Here is a 25,254-nt window from a genome sequence, read left to right on the forward strand (position 1 = left end):
TAGTGCGATCTCAGAGTTGGTATATTTAATGTAAAGGGAATGTGGGGGCAGAACCCCCCCCCACATGGGGGTGCAGGGGGCAGAGCCCCCCTGCAAAATACTAGAAGCAACGTACTGTTGACTGTAGAGTTCAATGGTACATTAATGTGCATAGCAGGAAGTGAGTGACATCACCTGCTGCTATGTCGAATACATCAAATAATAGTGGTCAATGTATTCAGTTTCAGCTTGGGTTTACTTTCAAAATTTCAGATTCAGCATTTCGAGTCAACCTTTGATATAGGTCGACCAAAGCTGATTCAAACTTTCAATAGTAAGCCATATATACTGATTGGATTACATGGTCAAGTGTTACTGCCATGTTTCCCACCTAAACTGGGAAATGAATGAATAAATAAGACGTGTTTGGAATTTTAGCTCATTTCTGTGCCTTCCCTGTGGCAATGCATTTCAGCATGGTGTCCATGGCTGCACACAGGCTGGTGCAGCAGGATCTGAATTGGGAGCCAATTTCCTGACACTGTTCCTGTGAGCTTACTGGGGAAGACATGGCAGGTGTGGGTGAGGTTAGTACTCCATTCAGAGGAAAGAGGTAGTGCAAGGAGAAGTCTAATGTTTTTGTGGGACTCCTGCAAAAATTACAAATGCAAACTTCAGCATGGTGGCTATATTGGTCTTAGTACAAGGCAAAGGCTTGGAATAATTTAGCCTATGTTGTCACCCATGTTACTGACATCCTACCATGAATAAACAATGCCATCAGCATTACAGTGCCTTAAAAGGCTTAAATAGGACATTCTTAGCTGATGGAAGGATTACTGTAGCTCCCACAAATCACCTTAGTTGTGTAAGTACATAGTCCTATAAACATGCAATATAAACAAGTCTTCATCACTGTTTTTTATGTGTAGCCTTTGGGTGTGATTCTCTCAAGATTGAAGTTAACTGGAAGGTACATCAGGACATATTGCAATATCTCAGAGAGGTATGGCATAAGTATGGGTTTCAGGTATGACTATGTATGTATATATATATATATATATATATATATATATATATGTATATATATATATATATATATATATATATATATATATATATATATATGTGTGTGTGTGTGTGTGTGTGTGTGTATGTGTGTGTAATGGATTGTTGTCCATAAGTAAGTTTTCTGCTTTTTCTAGAATGTTCATAATGATGCGAACCAGGAATAATAACACTACTGTACCGGAAATGTATGCCCTTGCATATTCATGTCTGGATGTTAAGATTTTTAAATATTTATGTGGAATGTATACTGGCTGTGACATAATTAATATAATTTCAGGTTTATGACTTTTTTTTCTTTTTTTTCCCCGCCATCTTTATCTTTTTTATTTTGCTATCATAACAGTACAACATCCATTCCTTGTTTGTCAATACAGGAGGCTGTGATGATATCATCGCTGGCAGAAAAGGGAACCAGCAGTTCTAAGACACCTGTCAGCTTTGCTTTCAAAATACCTGCACTACTGTGTTAGATAGCTGTGCCCCCGGCAGCTGATGCAATGGTACTCACCATGAGTAGTAGGTGTGGAGATGATTTTGTCACCTGAGAAAAGCTAACAGGGCTGGTGGGGGAAATAATAGAGAGGGGGTTTCGTGCCTACCTTGGCTGTATGGAAGGAATCCTGCCACAAACTGAAAAATCATTGCTCCGTCCAGCACTGCCCTATGTGTGTAACAGGAAACACTCATAGTTCTGAGGGTGAGGACCAGACTCCCACTGTGCTCACTTTGGACAGGGATGTACTCTGAGGTCACATACTTAACCCAACCTTGAAGTTTCCCTTCCTGATGTGTACATCACCATTTCTGTCTTGTACTTCCTGTATGTCTGCACCTGCTACTGAACCTACTCTAAATACTTATACCTGCAATTCCGCAATACCTTTCTCAATGCAACTCTCTCTCTTAAAAAAAAATTAAAAGGACACCTGTTTCAAAAAAAAAAAATGACACCCCATTCACAACTCTCCACTTTACCTATATGTGTGTAGTACACATCTGATTTGATTCATTTGGTTACATAACATTATTCAGTTGTCACTCAGTTATTATGGGCAATCCTATGACTATCTAAATTTCCTAGATTTATTTTACATATACAATCTTATCTTGTGAAGAAGTGAATAGGTACAGTACTCAGGTCTGGCCTTTGGTCAGCTGGTGCCCTAAGCAAAAGGGCTCCATAGTGGTCTCAACACCATCCGGTGCCCCCATTCTGGTTTACCTACTCCATCCAGATTACTTTTTGTCCTCTGTTTTTCCCTCCAGTTTGTCTTACTCTTCAGTTTTTCCAGTATTTATTCAACACATTTTAAAGAAACCATTTCTTTACTACTAAAAAGTAAACAAATAAATACTGGAAAAGTGCCCCTGGTAGTGTGGTGTTCTAGGCAGATGCCTAGTTGGCCTATGCCTAAGGCCGGCTATGATGGTACTCTCCCAGCACCATCATGCTCATTCCTTCATTACTCCTCAGTTGTCCTTCCCTTTACTTGTACCTCATTTTCACCCCTGTCTTATCAAGCCCGTTTTACAACTTTAGCCTGGTCAAAACTCTAGACTCATGCACCACACATACATGACCAGAAATGGCCCATAAGCAGAAATTCTTATGTCTGTACTCAGCATTAACGCCATGCTTGCCATTGCACAGCACCACTACCCAGAGTTACTTAAAGTTAAACTCCATGTCCTATATCAAAAACAGATCAGATTTTTCCTTTAGCATATGCTGTTCCTGATGCTATATGATTAGCCTCACTGTGTGGCAGAAAACAATACCAATGTCATCCTAAGGAGACAGTTTCTATGATAAGTAGAGCAAGCTTAAGGTTTAATGCACTTCTGATGGAATTTATGGCTCATTACCAGCGTATGCTGTCATTCTGATGCACACATTGACATACATTGCCCATTCATCCGTACATGTGTCATGCTTTCTTTAACTCTGTGATGTCTGATAACTGGTATATGACTTCTCACGTAGTGTCAGTAGCTAGTGCAAAGTTCAGGAGAATGCTCAGTAAGGTAGGTAGGTTTTTGAATCTAGAATTGTGTACATATTTTGAGAATCATATATATATTCGTTGGTACACTTCTATATGTCACTGAGTGTGTGATTCTGTCACATTTTCCTTCCATGTGAGTCCCATTCAACTGGTACAATTGCAAACTTATTGCAGACTGGTATTAATGCATACAGTGTCTATCCTTTGCATGTGAATGTCAACACAGATACCTTACAAAAAAGGGTACAAGGTCTAAATAACATATCCTACATGGTTCATCTCAAAGCCCTGTATCCTACAGACTGCAAGAGGTGATGTGCGTCTGGCTTACAAGGCATCCTCCAACCCATTACTGATCGATTTACTGCACATCAGCAAATCAAACAGAATAAAAAATACTTGGTCTAGGGATCTAAACGTCTTCTGCAACATCAACAGAATGGTTTGGAGGGACAGCTATATCTCTCAGAGGATATCACTCTGGAAAAGACTCCCCATCCACATAAAACAAAGCTTGTCCTTGTCCATATTCAAGCACATCTTAGATCTATTGATGGAAAAAAGAAAATATACCGTGGGACTGCCCCCTATACTACTAACAGACAGAGACAGCTTCTAAATGCTTTATTCTATGCATGGGTCCCCTCAAATTATCTATGCTATGATCCCAGTTATTCTTTAATTATTGACCATGGGATGGGAAGGGCCAATCTATAACTAAATGGGATAGGTTATTTCAAGTACACAAAGGGAAACTGGCTGGGCATAAAATGATCTGCAATGGCAGCTAGCCTAGTACTTACCTGTTTTGTCTGTGACATAAATAGAACATAAACCTGAACACTGAACAAACAAAAGAATTAAAACACAGAAGCCAGATCCACATAGTGATTTATTAGTACAAGCTAAAAGCACAATAAAGGATTAAGCACTTTCATTTAATAAATAGTAGACTTCTTTAGATAAGAGCTGCAGTGTTGCAGCGGTTAGCATTGTCGTCTCACAGCAAGAGGTTCTCCCATTCAATTCTCGGCTGGAATGCCTTCTGTGTGGAGTCTGCATGTCCTCCCTGTGGTAGAGTGATGTTAAAGACATGCAGGTAGGTGCGAGGGTGAATGGGCATGCCTTTGTCGAAGGTTGGAGTTGGGTTGGCAACTCGGCACTGTAAAAATCCACTGCCAACCATGAGCGGACCAGAGTTCTGCTGTGGCAACCCCTAACTGAGAAAAGCCAAAATTCTACATTCAATACAATGAATATGTTCCCTATAGGTCATGTGATAAAAATGTTTGAAATTTAAAGGTACAGGATGTATTCCTAAAACTTATCAGGCTCCTCCATAGATAGTGTATTCAAATAAAATGTTAAAGTAATATGCATTGCATCAAATATCAATCTGTATAAAAGTCATGTCTTTAAACTACCTCTCAAATACCCTCATCTTTAAAGTACTACTAATGCTAGTAATATCAGTGAGACCCGGATAAACAGAGACATTTATATTGAGCTGCCACTGCAATTCTCTTTTCTCCAAAATGATTGCGCACAGGCCACCTCTAGGTCTTGCTCCACTAGTTCTAAAATAGAGAACCCAAACTTATGCCCTTTATGGCCAGATAAATGCTTATAAAATGCATTGGTAGACTTCTGTTTGTTGATCTCATACATATGTTCATAAATGTGCTGTTTTAACTTGTGCTTTGTTTTCCCAACATAACATATGGGCCATTGCTTACATAAGGCTGTATAAACAATGTCTTACATGTGGCAGTTACAGTGACCCTTGATATTAATATTTGTATCTTTCACCTTGATACGGTCCCCTGTCAAGATAAATTGCCGTTGGTTACATGTTCCATGTTTGGGCATTTTTCCATTTCCATCCTTTTCACCAAAGGAAAGGGTTTCAAAATAATTATTAAGGCAACTGCCTTGCTTATATATTATTTTAGGACGGGCACTGAGTTGGCCATACAGTTCCTTATTGGTAGATATAATCTGCCAATTTCTGGTAATGATAGAAGCAATTTGGTCACTACCACAACTGTATGTTGTAACAAAAGTTCACTCAAAGCTATCATTAGGTTTTCTACATGTTGAGTGATGACAGTCTATTGAATCACGCATTGTACCTGGATGGACAATCCCCTGAACAGGAGTTATATCAGGGCTGGACATGGCTGCAGAAGCCAAAAGAGGTACATACACATTATTATTCCTCTTGTTAGTACTCTCCTGTATAATGGCTTCATCCATAGAAAGAGGATATCCCCTGCTGACAAACGTGTCCTTTAACATGTGACATTACTTGATGAAGTCATCCATATTAGATGTCATCCTCGCCACTCTTACCATCTGACCCTTCATCACAGTTCGTTTCTGATGATATGGGTGAGTGCTATTATAATGGAGAAGGCCATTTAAGTAAGTTGGCTTTCTAAATATTTTAGATGACATCACTCCTTTTTCAACATCCATAGTAAGGGTGACACCCAAGTAATCAGTGGATATGAAACTGATGGTGTGGGTGAATTACAAAAAGGAGGTGGTACCACTGATGTAAGAAATGAAATCATTCACCAAATCTGGAGGCCCTGACCGAGCCACAAACAGGTCATCCAAGAATTGTGTGTATATTTGTATATATAACATGAATAGGCAATTATATAAATACTTGATCTCCCATGCTGCCATGATGATATTGGCAAATAATGATCTGCAAGCAGACCCCATGGCAATACCCAAAGTCTGTTTGAAATAATGTCTTTGAATGAAAATGTAATTATTTCTCAGGACAGCTTCCATCAAAACTGTCAGTAACTTTACCTGATCTTGATCTAAATTCATATGAAATGTTAGATACTCCTCAAACCACTCAAGGCCTATACCATGAGGTATGCAAGTAAATAAGTTCTTGACCTCTATAGTGACAAACATAAGATCCAGGGACATGTCCAGATCCTTACATTTTTTTTAAAAAGTCCCAAGAGTCTCTACACAAGGGTGGTATAGATGTAACCAAGACTTTGGGATGATGATCAATAAACATAGCTACAGTGCTGGTTTTTGAGTGGCCAGCATCAACAATAGGTCTGAGTGGTGAGTCAGTTAGATTTTTGTATATTTTAGGCACATTGAATATCACTAGTAGCCTAGAAGTATCCATGTACATATGTTTATATTGATCTGGTGTTATTTGACCCTGCATAAGCATATCATATAAAACAGTCAATTTTATGATATGCCACATAGAGTTCATTGATGGAAGCTTCTAGATATATCCTATCTTATAATATTTTGAACATGCATTGTTCATAATCCAACTGGTTCATGATAACCAGAACCCCACCTTTATCTGGTTGCATTATTCTCAATTCTTTCATAGAAATAACTTTGTTAAGTAAGGCTCTTTGTCTATGATCCAAATGTTTATGAAAATCTGCCTGCTGTCTAAGCATATAATGAAAATCAATTCACAAAACTGATAACAGTGTGTTGTTTACTAACTCCTGATGGGTTATAGCCAAATATTGTTAAACTACATGCCATCATAAATATTTAAACTCATTTTCTTTACTAGTCTTGCACCCCCCTCACCTGTGGATCATTAGCCTATTCCTGCTCATTTTGCCCATTTGTGTCCCATTACTTGGGCATGGGTTGACTAGGAGGGACCATCATTTAGGGAGCCATCAGGTTTGTTTTCTTAAGCATTACATCTCCTGCACATACTTAGTTTCATGAAGGCAGGAGATTTACAATGGGCTGAATATGATGGTCATCCCTTCCTTCTGCAAGAGGCATTACAAGCAAGCAGTGCTACCCTCCCATCCTTAGACATTTAGGGTGGTTTCCTCAGTCTCTTCTGGAGACATCACACCACCACATGTCTTCACTGAGTACCTGAAACCCATCTTTCCCCCGAGAAAGTTGAGTGAGTGATTTTCCTTGACTCCATCCACTCACTGTCTAGCTCCTCCAGTGTAGGGGCTGCTAACTTATGCTGGGTTATCAGAGTCACAGTAAAGGCTCTATCACTCTGTCCTTCTGAGCCTACCTATAAACCCTGATTAATGCAGTTCTTAGACATGGCACAAAATCTGTTCAAGTTAATACCACACATTTCAAAACTAATTGTACGTCTAAGAAATATGTTGACTGAAGCTCCAGTAAGTATTGCACCAGTGCTAAAGTATTATCATGTATCCTTGCCAAGTACATTTACAAGTGGAGTTGTTTTCCCTGCCACAAGATGACTAAGAAATCAACAAACAGAAAAACTCATGCTTGTGACCATGTTTGGATACTAGAGGTTTTGTGACTATATTTACAGAAAACATATTAAACTCGAGTCTGAGCATAAATCTATCTATAGTATGTTTAAGTAATCTGTTCATAATGTTTGTTTGTTTATTTGTTTATTTATTAGTTGGTAACCAGGTAGGTGGGCAGGTCCAGAGACCCTTTTCAGTCATGAACAGTTATGTTTTAGAGAATGCTATTGTTCAGCAAAACTATGATTTGAAAATGCATTACAAATCAGAAAAACGTGATGCACATGAAGGAGAGTCTGTTTAAGTGAATGTAAGGAAGATCTGCTGAAAAGCTTAAAACATTTTATGCAGACCTCTCGGCTGTATCTTATTTTTCATGATATCTCTGATTTTGCCTCATATTTTTGCCTTTTTTCTTGTAAATTACTAAGGATTACATTCAGTCAGTGAGTTTTATACATTTTTGCTCAGAAAATGTTTATAAAAATTGACCATGATTTTGGGTCTTTGCCTCCTCATTATTTTTTTCTCTTCTCTGAAATCTTGAGCAAAGTATTTGAGAGTTATGTTTTTCATGATTTGTGATGTAAACAACAACTACAGCTAAAAAGCTAGATGCACAAATCTGTGATTGGAGAAGATGCTACAGATATGCGACTACTGTGTGAAGTTTTTATGTCAGGATAGCCAGTGTCCAGCAGGATAATCCACTAATTAAGCCATATCATACATGCAGAGAGGAACTATACAGAGCATTTTGTTTAAAGGTGATAAAGTCATCATCCTGTCTCATTAATAAGTCAAGTGCTGCTGAAGGTGCATGAATCACATCTGCTAATATCTATGTGTAAAAAAAGAAAACAGATACTATGTTTTCAGCTAACATGGCAGCACAGATAGAGCAAATGGTGCAAGACTGCAATCACTTTGGCATGTATATAAATCAAAACCTGAAAGAAGAGTTAGTTTCATATTAAATTACAGCACTGCAGTGGTTGGAGCTGTGAAGTGTCTTATTATCTTATCCCAGTACAAAAACCTCTGCTTTTGAATCTGTTTTGACTGTAACTCCAAATTTCTAGACATCATTTAGTCTAATGATACTGCAGGTACTTCAGTGACCAAGGTCAAATCAATATTTGCAAGATATGGCATCCCAGAAGAAATCATGGCAGGTAATAGTCTGCAGGTCACATGGTAGGAGCTCAGGAATGTTGTAATATCAAGCCCCAGGTACCAATGGCCAAATGGGCAGGTTGAGCATGATTCAAACAGAAAAATATTTTCAGGAAATGGGATTTGTCAGACAAATTAGAGTGTTCATAAGTTCATAGGTAGGTACTAGGCTATCGGCCCTGGGGCCTATACAAGCCCAGCCAAAAAGGTACCCTGGCTTTTGCCACCCAAGAAAATAATTTTCCTGTGCCACTGTTGAGCAGAGCCACAGAGGTGATCTCCTGGGTGAATTTCCTATTTCCCATTCAATCATCAAGATTTTTCTTGAAGAGTGCTAATGAGGAGCTTTGTTTGATATAGATGGGTAGTTTATTCCAGTGTATGGCAAGTCTCTGGGACAGGAATCTATCCCTCCGGCATGTTCTGCTTATTGTGGTGACAAGGTTTAGGTCCCTAGAGCGTGTAGCTCAGAGGGATTGGGATTTTTTTAAGTGGAGCATGTCCAACAGCTCTGGGTTTAACATAGCTTTGTATGTTAGGCAGAGATCTCCTGTAAGTAGGCGATATGCGACAGAGTAAAGCTGGAGTTTTAGATGGTCTGCGTCGGGCATCTGTTTGAGGCCAGTAATCCTCCTTGTGAGGTATTTCTGCGGCCTTTCCAGTCATTGTAGATGTCTTGTGGGGTACATACCAAAAGTGGCATTGTACTCTATAATGGGTCTACTGAGTAATGAGTAGATGGGAACAATGACCTCTTTTTTTTTGGATGAGAAACCTTTTGGGATGAGGTGTGCCACATAGAAGGATTTCCTGACTACTGTGGCAATGTGATTATCAAAGGAGAAACTACTGTCCACCTGTGTCTCAAGGTCTCTTATCACACTTTTGGTGTTAAGTATACTACCACCTATGTTGTAGTTCATGGGTATAGAGATTTTACCAAAGGGGATGACAATGCACTTTTTGGCATTGAGCTTGAGGCCATGGCTTTGACACTATGCATCTGTCTCAGTGAGGCCCTTTTGTAGGATGTCCACATCGTTAGGAGTTTTGATTATGGCTCCTAGTTTGCAGTCATCTGTGAACTTCATTAGCCAAAGACCTTCTGTGTTAGCCTGTACTTCAGAGAGGACCCAGGACTAAACCCTGTGGTACTCCACTTGTCACTGGTCTGAAGTCAGATTTGGAGTCTGCTACTTCCACTGTGTGGGCTCTGTCAGTGAGCCAGTTGGCAACCCATCTTGTGACATAGGGATTTATACCTAGTTTAATGAGTTTATCTATAATTCCAGAGTGGGGGATGGTGTCAAAAGCCTTGGCAAGATCTAGATTGGCTGTGTGAACCACCTTACCCTTGTCTATGGCTTTGGCGACTGCTTCAATGAAGTCTATCAGGTTTAGGAGACATGATCTGCCTTTTACAAACCCGAACTGGGTGGAGTCCAGAGTTTGGAGATTACCAATGTCTTTGTTTATAAGTTCCATGATGATACATTCCATGGCCTTGCAGACCAGGTTCATCAGGCTAATGGGGCAGTAGTTGCCGGGGTACATGGTGGCTCCCCCCTTGTGGAGTGGGATAACCATCGCTGTGCGCCATTCAGCAGGCACAAAGCCTGAGGTGAGGCTATGATTGAACTTGGTACTTAGGTGGGGTGCCAGTTTGTTCTGTAGTTCATGTAGAACGCAGCCTGGGATGTTGTTTGGTCCCATGGATGCTGTGTTCTTGGCTTTGGATAGTGTGGTTTTTACCTGACCAGCCGTGATTCCAGGAACTTTGCATTCTTCCATTATAGAGATGGGCTCTTTAGGGGGTGAGAGGGGGGAAAAGTTAGCACTGAACCTATCTGCCAGGATGTTGGCAATATCAATTGGGTCTGTATATTTAGTGCCATTGTTATCTAGCATTACTAGAATTCAGAAATATACCACTGTAGGATAGAGTACCTACAACAACTCAACTACTTATGGATAAAGGCTCATAACAATGCTTTCTGCATTATTCACACTACTAGCACAGGAAAGCAGATTCCCAGCAGCAGAACTTCTTCAGATAATCAAACTAAACAGAAAACATTTTGTTTTAAAGATGAGAGGAGTTTGACATTATTAAAAGATGGTGAAAGGGTCAGAATGACATTAGATCAGACTTTGGAGCATACATTACATATAAAAGAAAATGTGATTGCTCAAATACACAATCTTATTATCTTACATCTTACAGGGAGAAGACATGCAACTAAAAAATGATGACCACCAAGACATTTGTGTAAATAACCTACTACAGAATCAGACAAATCTGCACTGAAAGGAACAATTTGTGACTGTAGTGAAGCCTTCAGCGAATCAGCCTTTAGCTACAGCTGTGTCTGCAGATAATGACTCACAGATGAGTTATCTATTAAACTGTTGCCAACTGCCTGCCATTGTATTGCCATGAAGAGTGTTGCTGGACTGAAGCAGGGTATTACTAATAAGCCCAGGAAAGTCATTCCATCCATTCATCCATCCATCCATCCATCCATGTCCATGAGTCAGTGCTGATCCCTGTAGTGACTTCTTGAACAGCCATCACCAACCACATAGTTTACTAGCAAGGGGACAAGGGAATGTGAGTAGATTACCAAACCTTTCTTCTATGTCATACTCACATGCACATATACCTATGGACAATTCTGAACTTGTCAGTTAACATACTGCATGTCTTTACAAATTTAAAGGCATTAACTCTACTTCTTAAACATAACAAAGTTACTCATCTCTATATTTAAAATAATGTAAAATCTGCATTTGGAAAAAAGTGATGAGAACAAACATTCTTTAACCACTGTCATAAATAAATGAGCATACAGGGGCATATTTGCCATTCCAGATTTCTGCCTAAAATTTCATTTAAAAATGAGCTTAAATTTTGTAAATAGCTGCCAGAAAGGGCCACAATCAGCCTGCCTGGCAGATTTTTATTATCTTTGCAAATTTTTGGATTACAATATGCCAGCCTAGTCTGATAGAATTTTATAGATAATTCTATCATTTGTAAATTTGAAGGCTGAACCACAAGCTTGTTTTAATAAATGAAAGAATATGCTGTGAAATGTTGAACTTAAAACAATGTAGCAACATTTCCCCCTGCTGTAAAGAAAGCTAAGTCAAGCATTTCTTGTCTGTCCTTTGAAGTTAAAACTATTTCATGTCTGTCCCTTTGAAGTTAAAATTTGGAGTTGATGAGTCTGGAGTGAAGCATTCTGCCTATTGTTTTAATTTAAGGAATCATTATTAGAGTTTACATGTGGAATATCTTTTATGGCTGTAGTTTCCTGCAGGTGCAAGATAACAAGAATGTAGTATCTGTTAGCCTTGGAACACCAGGAAAGTGTAAAACATTATGTAATGGGAATCAGGACTGAAGATAGCAATTTAAACAGAGAGAATCAGAAGGCATTAAGCATTTTTGTCTTGGCCATCTGACTCATCAGCAATCTGCCTGTTTTCGTATGTAAGTTAGCTTAGACTTATGGTTTCTTTTAGAAATAGCTAGGAACTAGAAAGATTAGACAAAGTGTTTTTGTGTGATGTCAAAACTGTACTACTGAATTATTTTAAGTATTTCTCTGTGATCTCTGAACTCTTGACTAGCACTGTGTAGTAAGAAGTATTGTCTTGTGTTTTTATTATTTATTATTAAATATTTTAAAACATTTCAACTGTGGTTGTTTTGTGGAGAGATAAGTTAAGCTTTAAGAGTACATTGCATGTATATAAGGATCCTGTACCAAGTAACTCTAATAAGCCTTGACTGTTTAGTCATACTACCAATTGAATAACAATATTACACAGTAATAATTGGACACCCTTTTAAGGGCCTTTGAGTAGCTGATAAATATTAGCTGGGTGGTGGCAGGGTACTACTGTATGGTCTGAGAAAAGGGGACACAGCTGAAGAACCTGTGCCAGCCTTCCCCAGAAGTGTCTGTGTGGTTGTATAAACTTATCTCAAAGTGTGTGTGTGTCAGCTACTTGGGCAGGGACACAGTGCACTGGTTGGACAGAGAGAGTGCTGGAGATTTCAGGTTGCCCAGCTGGCTGAGATCTGGACCCTATAGCTGTGCCAGTGGGGAGTTGTATTGGAGACCTGGAAAGCAAGGGAGCAACCAGCCCCAGACTGACTGTGATCTCTGTGTGCTTTTAAGGGAAATTGCACTTTACTGTGTGTATTTGTTATCCTTTCCTCATATATGAGATGCTCTCTCTGGTGTTAGTGGTGAGGATTGATACTCCTTGATTGCTGGGCCAGAGCACATCCATCACATTTGTGTTTGGCAGTGGTGGAATATCCACATCACATATTAATTAGTTGGCAAATACTAATTGGCTTTTAGTGGTGTGGGTAGAGTGAATTCCTGCAGCTTGTGTACAGTGAGCTTTGACTGTGTTTTGTACTCTAAAACAGCCATGCAGTGAATACTCAGATTTCAGATCACAATTGTTTTATTTCTTTTGTTAGCTTAGTTAGTCAGGGTGAGAAGGCAGCATGTCAGCAGAGGAGTATGGAAGGCTGACAAGGTGCCAGCTGGTGGAGATGTGCCAGACTAGGGGACTGGTGCATGGAAACCTAAGGCAGACCTGAATGCAACCTTAGTTACAGCTGCATCAGAAAACAGCAACCAGGAGGACAATCAGACTGACAGTGAAGATATAATACCCTAAGAGAATGGACAGCTCAACCTTTCTGGATTGGACTTAAAAATCCAACTGGAGCTAAAGATACTTGAGTTGGAGGCCAGGCATGTGGAATTAGAAGCAGCTAAGAGACTGAGGCGTCTACAGAGTGAGGAGAATGAGAAACTGCTATACCTAGAAGCTGAGGAAAAAGAGAGGCATTGGCAGCATGAGAAGGAGATGATGACTCTTAACCAGAGTCATGGAGGTAATGGGAAAGGGAGTAACTGGACCCCAAAAGCACAAAAGGTCAGTAAATTTCTTCCACAGTTTAAAGAGAGGGATAATTTTGACAGTTTCATTCATATGTTTGAGAGGGTATATAAACAGTATGAAGTTAAACAAGGGCTCTGGGTACAGTTCCTGACCCCCTTACTCCATGGTAAAGCTGTAACTGTATTATCTAAAATGTCTGACATTGTGTGTTTTGATTATACTGCTGTAAAAAAATGTCTATTAGAGTTTTTTGAGATAATACCTGAAACTTATAGGAAAATGTTTCATGAGCATAGACTCAAGGCAGATAATAGCGGGTGTGAATATGTTACTGAATTGAGCAGTTATTTCCATAGGTGGTTGAGTGGATGTCAGGTCACCAATTTGGGAGGGCTGGCAGACCCTTTCGGAGGGAACAAGCCCTTAGAACTTTTCCTGAGGACATGAGGATCTGGTTAGCTGATAGACAATGTGCTGCTTCAGATGAGTTGGGGAAGAAGGGAGACCTATACCTGGTAAGCAGGGTAGCCCTGCAGAGGAAGGGGGCCCCCAGTACTGCTTGTGGGTCTAAAGGAATCCATTATGGGCAGCACAGACTGCCACAACAAAATCTGCCAGTAGCAGAGGAAGCCACTAGTCCTGGTACATGTCCAGCAGCTAGGGTTAAATGTTTTGAATGCAGCCAGTGGGGCCATGTGGCATACAGATGTCCACAGAGGCAAGGTGGGGAACAAAAGGTGAGAGAGCCAGTAAGTGGGAAAGACAAAATGCCAATAGTAGGTTGTCTTGAGACAACCGGGGTACCAAAATACCATCCTGCAGATGTACTGATAGGGAAGGATTTGGATGAGATTATGCAGTTACACGCAGTCATGCTAGGAGACAAGCATGTGAGTCTGGTAGCCTGGGGAAGACCCAGACAGACTGCATACTTGCAGCCAGGACTGGTGAAGTGGTTACTTCAGGGAGTGAGCTATGCTGTAGCAGTGAGACTGAAGGTGAGCCACAGCTGCTTGTGGATACTGATGGTCCCTTGGACAGAGTGACTGCAAAGGTAGAGGTGAGTAGTAGTACCCAGGCTGACAGTGAGGCACCACTATCAGAGGATGCCAAACATCCTGTGGAAGGGAAGCTGGGAAGGGTTACAAGGATAGAGTTGAGACAGGCTCAGCTCTCAGACCCTACTTTGCAAGGCCTGAGGCAGGTAGCTAGGGAGGCACCTGATTCTCAAGGAAAGGGGGAATCTGTATACTGGAACAAAGGGTTATTATACAGTGAGTGGACCATTGAGGGAGGGCTAGAAGGTGAGAGAGTACAGCAGTTGTTAGTGCCTAGAGCCTACCATCTGATGCTTCTAGCCATAGCCCATGATATTCCCTTTGCGGGTCATATTGGCATAAAACGTACAAAGAGGCATATTATGCAGCACTTCTATTGGCCTGGAATTTCCAGAGATGTAACAAGGTACTGCAGGACATGTGAGCAGTGTCAAAAGGTAGGCAAGTCAGGAGACAAGGTGAGAGCTCCTTTGATGCCTTTGTCTGTGATTAAGGAGAAATTTCAGAAAGTAGCTATGGATTTTGTGGGGTCTCTGAGTACCCTAAGTTCCACAGGAAAAAGTATATCCTAGTGGTAGTGGACTATGCTACACAATACCCTGAGGCAGTGGCTTTGTCCTCAATTGAGGCAGAGAAGGTGGCAAATGCTTTGTTAGAGATTTTCATCAGGGTAGGTTTCCCAAAAGAAATACTGACTGACAGAGGTGCCAATTTCATGTCAGACCTGCTGGCTTGTTTGTGGAAGTTTTGTGGGGTGAAGCATATGACGCGCCCCCCCCCCCACCATCTCCAGACTAATGGTCTTGTTGAGACCTTCAACTCTACAATCAAGTCCATGTTACGGGCATTTGCGGATCAGTTTAAGAGGGAGTGGGGCAAATATTGCCCCATATGTTGTTTGCTTACAGACAGGTTCCCCAGGAATCCACAGGTTTTTCACCCTTTGAGTCACCGTATGGGCAGAGGGCGAGTGGACCTCTAGATTTAATTTGAGACAAGTGGGAAGGTGGGTGTGAGTTTCACAAGGAGTCTGTTGTGGCATATGTCCTAAATCTCAGGATAAGGCTCGGGGAACTCATGGGCCTGGCCCAAGAGAACCTGGCAGAAGCCCAACAACAGAAAAAGGTGTGGTATAACAGAAATGCTCAAGCTAGAACGTATGCAGTGGGGTAGCAGGTAATGGTTCTCATGCCTGTCAGACACAACAAGCTGAAAGCAGCTTGGGAGGTGGTAAGAAAGGTAAGTGATGTTAACTACATGGTGGAACTGCTAGGCAGATGGCAGGGGCACAAATTGTACCATGTTAACATGAAGAACCCTTACCATGATAGGGACGCCCTTGTGCTGAGCATTTGCAGTGGATTGCTGGAGGAGTCTGAGGGAGATATAGGGACTGATCTCCTCAGTGAGGCTCAGGTTAACAGCTCAGAGGAAGGGATAGCAATGTTCCAGCAGCTATCTCCTACCCAGTTTTGAGAAATCCGAGCAGTGTTGCAGAAATTTGGGGACATGTTCACTGGGAAACTAGGATGCACCCACCTGGTGCAACACTAGGTGGATACAGGACCCCAAAGGCATATTAGGCAGGCCCCTTATAGACAGCATGAGAGAGTTAAACAGACTCTGAGGGAGGAGGTATAGGAGATGTTGGAAGTAGGGGTGATTCAAGAGTCCAACAGTCCCTGGGCCTCCCCATGGTGCTGGTGCCAAAGAAAGATGGCAACACCAGGTTCTGTGTGGACTACAGGAAATTAAAAAGTCACACAGAGACAGATGCTTACCCCATGCCTAGGACAGATGAGGCCCTAGAACAGCTGGGAGGGGCTAAGTATCTTACAACCATTGATCTTACCAAGGGTTACTGGCAGGTGCCCTTGACTCCCAGTACTAGAGAGAAGTCAGCCTTTGTGACTCATTTTGGCTTATGTGAGTTCACAAAGATGCCCTTTGGGATGAAGAATGCCCCACTGACATTCCAGAGACTGGTAGATTGTATCCTAGCAGGAGAGTTTCCCCTTGCTTACCTAGATGATATTTGCCATCTACAGCCATTCCTGGCCAGAGCACCTTCAGCATGTCAGGGAGGTGCTGGCAGACTACAGAGGGCATGGTTGACCATTAAGCCAAGCAAATATCAGGTGGGTATGGCGGAGGTCTCCTACCTAGGACATAGAGTGGGGAGTGGTAAAAAAAGGCCAGAACCTGCCAAAGTGGAAGCCATTCAGGCATGGCCTGCACCTGTTACTAAAAAGTAGGTGAGGGCATTTTTAGGGACAGCAGGGTACTACAGAAAGTTTGTCCCCAGTTATAGTACCATAGCTGCTCCCCTCACAGACCTGACAAGGAAGAACAGGCCTGATAAGGTAGTGTGCACCTCAGCATATGAGCAGGCTTTCCAGAAGCTTAAAGAAGCTATGGGAGGACCCCCTGTGTTATAGCCAGTCCAGATTACAGCACAGAATTTGTTGTACAGGTGAATGCTTCAAACCATGGGGTGGGGGCTGTACTTAGCCATATTTCTTCAGAGGGGGAAGAGCAGCCAGTGGTTTATCTCAGTCATAGGCTCCAACCCAGGGAGGAATGCTATGCAGCTGTAGAAAATGAATGTCTAGCCATAGTGTGGGCACTGCAGAAACTACAGCCTTATCTGTATGGAAGGAAATTCACTGTTATGACAGATCACAACCCCCTAAAATGGTTAAACAGAGCCAGCCAGCAAAATGCCAAGTTGCTAAGGTGGAGCCTAGGGTTGCAAGCATATGATATGTCAGTGCAGCACCGCAGTGTGAGTAGCAATGTCAGTGCAGATGGGCTATCAAGACAGTGAATGGGGTAGGTAGACTCAGATAGACCTGAAGGGTTTCTCAAGAGTCACTTGAAAAACTAGCTTGAGTTCTATGGGGGGAGAAATGTGAAGGCTGCCAGCCTAGCCAGATAGAATTTTATAGATAGTTATATCATTTGTAAATATGAAGGTTGAACTACAAGCTTGTTTTCTTAAATGAAAGAATATGCTGTGAAATGTTGAAATTAAAACAATGTAGCAACATTGCCCTCTGCTGTAAAGAAAGCTAAGTCAAACATTTTTTGTCTGTCCTTTGAAGTTAAAATTATTTCATGTCTGTCCCTTTGAAGTTAAAATTTGGAGTTGATGAGTCTGGAGTGAAGCATCCTGCCTATTGTTTTAACTTAAGGAATAATTACTAGAGTTTACATGTGGAATGTATTTTATGGCTGTAGTTTCCTGCAGATGCAAGATAACAATAATGTAGTATCTGTTAGCCTGGGAACACCAGGAAAGTGCAGAAAATGATGTAATGGGAATCAGGACTGAAGATGTCAAGTTAAACAGAGAGAATCAGAAGGCATAAAGCATTTTTGTCTCGACCATCCATCTCATCAGCACTCTGTTTGTTTTCTTCTGTAAGTTATCTTAGACTTGTGTTTTCTTTTAGAAATAGCTAGGAACTAGAAAAACTAGACTAAGTGTTTTTCTGTGATGTCAGAACTGTAATACTGAATAATTTTAAGTATTTCTCTGTGATCTCTGAATTCTTGACTAGCACTGTGTAGTAAGAAGTATTGTAGTGTGTTTTTATTATTTATTATTAAATATTTTAAAACCTTTCAACTGTGGCTGTTTTGTGTAGAGATAAGTTAAGCTCTAAGAGTACATTGCATGTATATAAGGATCCTGTACCAAGTCACTCTAATAAGCCTTGACTGTTTAGTTATACTACCAATTGGATAATTATATTGCACAGTAATAATTGGACACCTTTTTAAGGGCCTTTGAGTAGCTGATAAATATTATCTGGGTGGTGGCAGGGTACTACCGTATAGTCTGGGAAAAGGGGGTAGAGCTGGAGAACCTGTGCCAGCCTTCCCCAGAAGTGTCTGTGTAATTGTATAAACTCTTATCTCAAAGTGTGTGTGTGTCAGCTACTTGGGCAGGGACATGAAGCACTGGTTGGACAGAGAGGGTGCTGGAGATTTTAACTTGCCCAGCTGGCTGAGATCTGGACCCAATAGCTGTGCCAGTGGGGTGTTTTATTGGGGACCTGGAGAGCAAGGGAGTTACCAGCCCTGGACTGATTGTGACTTCTGTGTGCTCTTAAGGGAACTTGCACTTTACTGAGTGTATTTGTTATCCTTTCCTCATATATGAGATGCCCTCTCTGGTGTTAGTGGTGAGGATTGAGGCTCCTTGACTGCTGGGCCAGGGCATGGGCGTCACAATCACTTCACATAATAAACTTGTTTTATCGTGAGTGAAACACCCTAATTCTACACATTTACATACTAATTGTTTTAGAGTGGCAACTGTTATCTGACATTGCTTCTTACTTGTTTTTTATAAGTTAAAATATCATTCAAATGCTTAAAACACATTGTCTCATATTGTATCACATTAAGTAATAAATACATTGCCCATTACCACTAGGCCTAATAACAAGTTGATTATTACATTGAATATTTTTAAGTGCAACGGACTGACTCTTTCTGTTAAATTGTAATAAATCATACATTTCCTTTCTATTCATATATCAGTTTTGAAGCTAAATAAATCATCCTATCTGCACATGCATTAATTTTATTATTACTAAAAGGAGGAATTAATTTTTAGACTTATAACTATAAAGATTAGACATATCATCAATGATCTGTATATTATTACCAAATTCAGACTCACAGGAATAAAAATTGTTATCTTAACTCATACTAAAATAACTATATATATTATTTCTAAAGAAATATATCAAATGAAGTTTTTTTAAATAAACTCATACATTTCCAGTTTTATACAAAGTTCCCTAGGTAAGTTGGTAAGTACAAATTTCAAATCTTTTTTTAGGACAGAAAACTATGTAACAGTAATTTCTAAACCAGAAATGTCCAATTTATCAGAGCCCAATGTCCTTAAAACATCAACCATGCAAAATTAGTAGAAGACAATCCCTTGGCTACATCATCACCCTTATTAATAAACAGTACCTTATGTTTGATGCCACTTATAACTCTGCGTGTAGTAACCCTCTTGCCAGAACATCCCATGATGTCTCCTTTTTCCACTCTGAAAAGGTTGCAACCATTGGTGCTGTTGTTTTGAATAATATTCCATCCCAGGATGTCTTCTTTTATTGTGTCTCATATTATGAAATGTCTTTCCTTCTTTATCTAAAAAAAAAAAAAAAACACTATTCCCTGATCTGTTTAATCCAAGCATAGGCTCATATGCAAAACCACTTGTTGTATTAGTCTTCAATTCCATTTATAATCTTTTGTTTTTGAGATGTATTTGTCCACAGAAACACCTTATCCAATTTATAATCTTGTATGTCTCTCTGTAGTTTGCTACACTTTCAAGCCTGCATTTGTTTCTTCAGAGCCATGATATTAATATCTGAAAAACCTTATTGACCTCAGCCAGCCGCAAATTTAATTTAAGCTGGATGTATGTCTGCTTCAGTTCCTTAGTAAGTTTATTATGTTTTACTATGTCTCTCTATTAGAATGTTGAAACATTCCAAAGTGCATCTATGAACAGCAACAATCCAACATTTTTAAATACATCAACCTTATCTTCATTATTAAAAGGTGCACCTTGATTTTAAATGCTCTAACACCTCCTGGAGTTATATCTAGCTCTACATAACTTTGCAAATTTACGAGGTTAAACTGTACATGCAGCTCTGAGATTATTATTATTTTTACCATTTTCAAATTTTCAGGCCAGTCTGCTTTTACAGCAGTAGCCAGCAAATTAAAGAATCCATCAAACAAATCCTTTCTTTCTGCACCAAGTTTGTCAAACACTTCATAGATCTATATATTATAACCCATTTCATTAAAAAATTCAGCTGTACATTGCTGGGTATTATTTGTAGCAGTTCTCAATGGGCATAACATTAAGAGAATTAAATGACCAATCATTCATATCAGTAACTAAAAAATAGGGAGCTATCAAAAAACTAATATGTCTAATGACAAATAAAATAAAACTACTGTTATTAAGACAAAAAACTCAGTTTATATAGATTTATTCCATAATATGGGCATTTAACATAATAGCTATTACCTGTAACAAATAAAACCTTCACACACACGTATACACACACACACACACACACACACACACACACACACACACACACACACACACACACAAGTACAAATAACATGCATAAATCACGATATACATTAATTAGCCAATACAATTAAAAATAACTTTTGAAACATCATTCTAGATTTATTCTTTTCAGCTTAAGAGTATGCAATTTTAAAATAAAATGCGTCTCTTTTCTTTGTAACTACTATTTTATTTCACTAGAAAACCAGAAAATGCTGCTCCAAACCAAAACCAAAAGGCACGGACACCAAAGGTTAGCACTTTCATTCACTTTAATATTCTGTGAACTTCATCAGAAAACATGCTAACCACCTAAGACAGCATTTAAATACCTAATTGACAGTCACATGACTAAAGATGTCAAATTTAAAAAGAAAGCTCATATATATATATATATATATATATATATATATATATATATATATATATACACACACACAAAAATACATATAATAAAAATAATATAAGTGAATGTATAAAAATAAAATTTTTTTACATTATAATGAATATTGTTAGATAAAACTTTAAATTTCCACTCCCTATAGTCAATGAGATGTGGACCATTAGAAAAATTATTGTTAATAATTGGTAAATTGTATTAGGTAATGTGGACTTAGCTAAGATTATAGGATTGTGACCTTTATTAACTTATAAAAAAGTTACAAATATTAAGAGCTTATTAGAACAGGGTAGCAATATTAAAACTGATACAAAGTGTACGCTTATTTAGAAAAAAGGTAGTTACTCTTGTAATTCTTGTAGACAGTGTATGTACATTAACAACACGTCTTCAGTGGAATTTAGTCACATCAAAATAACTTTATAAAGGATATTACAGTTGTAAAAGTGAAATGGTTGTATATGTTGCACAATGCTTGTCCTGCTCAAGTTACTATACAGGAAAGACTACTAGGTGTCTTAAGAGACGTATTTATGAACACCTTTTAGCAATAAAGAAAAAAGAACAAACTAATGCTTTGGCAAAACATGCTGGTACTTGCATTAAGTTCAAAAAGTTTGTCTTTTCAGTGATAGATAGTGCCAGTCAAGAAATGTTTTTGGGTGATTACATAACCTGGTTAGAATGCAAAGAATCTCTATGGCAAATTTACTTGGGTGCAGAATGTGCACCAGGTTTAAACGATACTATTAACATAAAATGCTTCCTGCAAACTAAGTATTAAAGTTTTTAAAGTTTTATCTATCAATATTCATTATAATGTATTTTTTTTTTACTTTTTATACATTCACTTATATTATTTTTATTATATGTATTTGTGTGTATATATATTAAGAGCTTTCTTTTTAAATTTGACATCTTTAGTCGTGTGACTGTCAATTAGGTATTTAAATGCTGTCTTCGGTGGTTAGAATGTTTTCTGATGAAGTTCACAGTATATTAAAGTGAATGAAAGTGCTAACCTTTGGTGTCCTTGCCTTTTGGTTTTGGTTTGGAGCAGCGTTTTTTGTTTTTCTAGTGAATTTGTGTTTTTTCAAGTTTTTTGGATACTCTTTTATTTCCTTATCTTCCCTAGTTAAGACTTGTTCTAAAACAGTAACTTTAAAATCCTGTATTCCATCATCATGCTTGCCCCACAGATGTGCAGTTATAGGCCTTTCTAATCTTTTAATTTTAACATCACCAAAATATTGTCATACTCTCAATGTGAATTTCTTAGCACTTGTGAGTAACTCTGCGACCTGAGAAAACTATGATTGAATAATGATATTAGTACTTGAAGGGCCATATTGAAGAGGATGGTTCTGAGTGGCCAACACCAGAATGTGCATCTGTGGAGGGGGGCAGCTATCCCCACTACATTAGTGACACATACTGGTAGGTGGGTGAACACTCGTAGAAGTTGCCAAAAGGCTTATTCTGTAAAGCAGTGTGAGCTCTGTTGAGGTGGAGAGGTAGACATGTGGGAACATGCATGTCTTTTCCTGAGTAGACAGTCCAGTGAGTTAGTAAACCTCCTGCTGCAGATAGATTAGAATGAATACTGTGCTGATCTGTATGAGACCAGCAACTATTCCATTTCTGAACACCTGGATTTCACCTTCTAGGAAAATAAAAGGGCTGATAAGACCCGCATCCAAACAAATGGGCCATCAATCTCTTGCTCAATTTTGGTGATGCTTAGCTGTCACCCCAGGAAGAAGTAAGACAGCCAATGGGCCACAAGTATGGGAGCCATTGAGGAAGTCCTACAGTGGTTAAAAAATAAAAATCACACACACACACACACACACACACACACACACACACACACACACACACACACACACACACACACACACACACACACACATACACACACACACACACACTTTCCAGTAATTTGCTCTGGTCTAGTTGGCAGAAACATTTAATGAATTTTGTGAATTTTAGTAGAACAGGACAAATAAGATTATGTATGATCCATCTGATAAAACAAACTCCACTGAACTATGTTTCGAGTATCATAATCTTAGTTTTTGTTGGAATATCTCATCAACTAACTAACACCAAGAAAGAAGCAGTGTGAGTCCTGAAAAAGGGTCTGGAATCATATAATTCTGAAATTCACTCCAGGAACAGGTGAGTGAATAGTGTGATATGTCAGTTGCTAAACAATAATATGAGGTGATATGCATACATCAATGGAAACAAATGAAGTAAAAATGTGAGATAACATTCCAGCTGGCAATATAAAGAATTTTTGAATGATAATTTATGAGAAAAGTATAACATTTAAAATACCTGCTTTCTCGCATACTATTTTTTTTTCTCATTTTAGATGAATGTGATAGATTCTAATTCTACAGCAAATGTTCAGTCTGTACCGGGGAGCTCAAGGTCTCCAACCTATCACAATGTCACACCTGTTACAGCCACCAATATTTCACCAAAGTCAAACTTACAGAAGTTCATAGCAGGAGATCCAAAGGCTTTGGGGGTAAGTTAATGCTGGCATAACACATATAACTGCATAAAATTTACCCTCAGTTATTGTAAAGAAAAAAAAACAATATATATATATATATATATATATATATATATATATATATATATATATATATATATATATAGATATATATATATACAGAGAGAGAGAGAGAGAGGGAGAGATAACTGGAAATAACTTTTATTAAAAAGCATGCATGTTCCTGCTCCAAATATTTAGTGGTTCAGTCCACGCTATTAATGTGTGTATGTGTATATTATGGCAAGTGAGGCACAAAATACATTCCTGTAGGAGGAGTGTGTGGCATTGTGTGCAAATTAATAAATTGTTAATGGTGCCTGTGGGGGCAGCATGTAATAATTGTTTTCTTTTTTTCTCTAAACTAGTAAGTAATTTTAAAAAACACAGAGATCCTTATTTATCAACTCTTATTTGCAAAAAAACGTATAACCTCAGCAGGTTAAAATAATGTAAACTGAACACAGGTCACTGAAGTAAGACCAGGGAAAAGGGCCCCATAAAATTCCTTGTTTTGCCTGGTAAATGCACATATTCACTGAAGGATGTATCCTCATATACTGCATCTGCACTGGAGTCTGTCTTAGCAGAAGTTGCTGGACTTATACCTCGTGTTAGTTTTCAGACGGATCACAATATGAAAGATACATTAAGACAAGGTAGCTTGTTTTGATCACAAACCTCTGTAGTTTTTAAGTTTGGAAGTAACCTAATGGGGTTTTAAAAATATAGTAAATGCAATACTTGTCTGCAGTCTAACGCGGGGGATGAGCTTGTTTACTCCCATCCTGATGTCATTGGTGTCATTATAATTACATAACTGATTACACATATGACAAGCTTTGCAGTTTCTGTCATTATCTGGTCACCATAAAGTCCATGTAGGTAAAACTACAGTAAATTACCCTCTGAATTTTAAGCAGCATAACTTTAACATAGTTAACAAAAATATGCATTTGGATAAACATTTTGCAAAGTACAGTTCACATATTCTAGTTTTTAAGTTTTGGGTATGCAGCATCATTAAGGTTATTCAAATCAGTACTGATGGACCCTATCCCCTGATAATGAAAGACCTACAAGATATTTCTATTAAATTGTTTTAAGTCCTGTGGATTTACTGAAATCCTTGATATTAAGCCATGCGTAGTTAGTAAATACTTTCTGCACTTTGGCAAGCATTTCAGTTTTATATCTGTTATCTTGGATGGCTTGTATGATATTTTAAACCATCTGCCAGTTTGCACCACCCAGAGAACTTCAAAGTAAATGCAGTAATCTTCTATTGTGGTACAAGATAGCTACCCCAAATAAAACATGAATCCATAGAAAACTGGGGTCCTTTGACGTGTAGTGCAGGACAGAAATTACCAAAAAAATGAAAACATCTTAATTTGTAGTGGAGGGTTAGACAAAACCTCTCAACTACCCATATTTTTACCAAACATTTTTTGGTTTGTTCCACATAAAATCTGTGGTCTTCTGGCAAATCATTAAGAACTGAAGTCACTTAATAATGACAGATGTTTGAGTTTTAGACTTCATACCCTTAAGAAAATGCATGCTAATGCAAAACATGTTATTCTATCAACCTTCTAAGTTTGTAAGAGCAGCATTTAAAACTTGCAGCTATTTAGGGACATTTGCCCCCTTCCCCCA

At 39.0% G+C, this 25,254-nt stretch overlaps 1 protein-coding gene across 3 annotated transcripts in view; it reads left to right on the top strand.

The window, feature by feature from the left end:
- The window catches only part of LOC122793622 (membrane-spanning 4-domains subfamily A member 4D-like), a 254,571-nt gene that overhangs the window by 46,492 nt on the left and 182,825 nt on the right, over window positions 1-25,254 (top strand). For 2 of the 3 annotated variants that reach the window (XM_044061813.1, XM_044061811.1), the window contains exon 2: window positions 23,410-23,568. In XM_044061813.1, the coding sequence (XP_043917748.1) occupies window positions 23,410-23,568 (159 nt within the window). Of the gene's footprint in view, window positions 1-10,730; window positions 11,118-23,409; window positions 23,569-25,254 lie in introns of all 3 variants that reach the window. The other variant, XM_044061812.1, reaches the window with a different exon arrangement.

Source organism: Protopterus annectens, chromosome 2.part0 (assembly GCF_019279795.1).
Source record: "Protopterus annectens isolate FY-2018-M chromosome 2.part0, PAN1.0, whole genome shotgun sequence".
NCBI classification, from domain to species: domain Eukaryota; kingdom Metazoa; phylum Chordata; order Ceratodontiformes; family Protopteridae; genus Protopterus; species Protopterus annectens.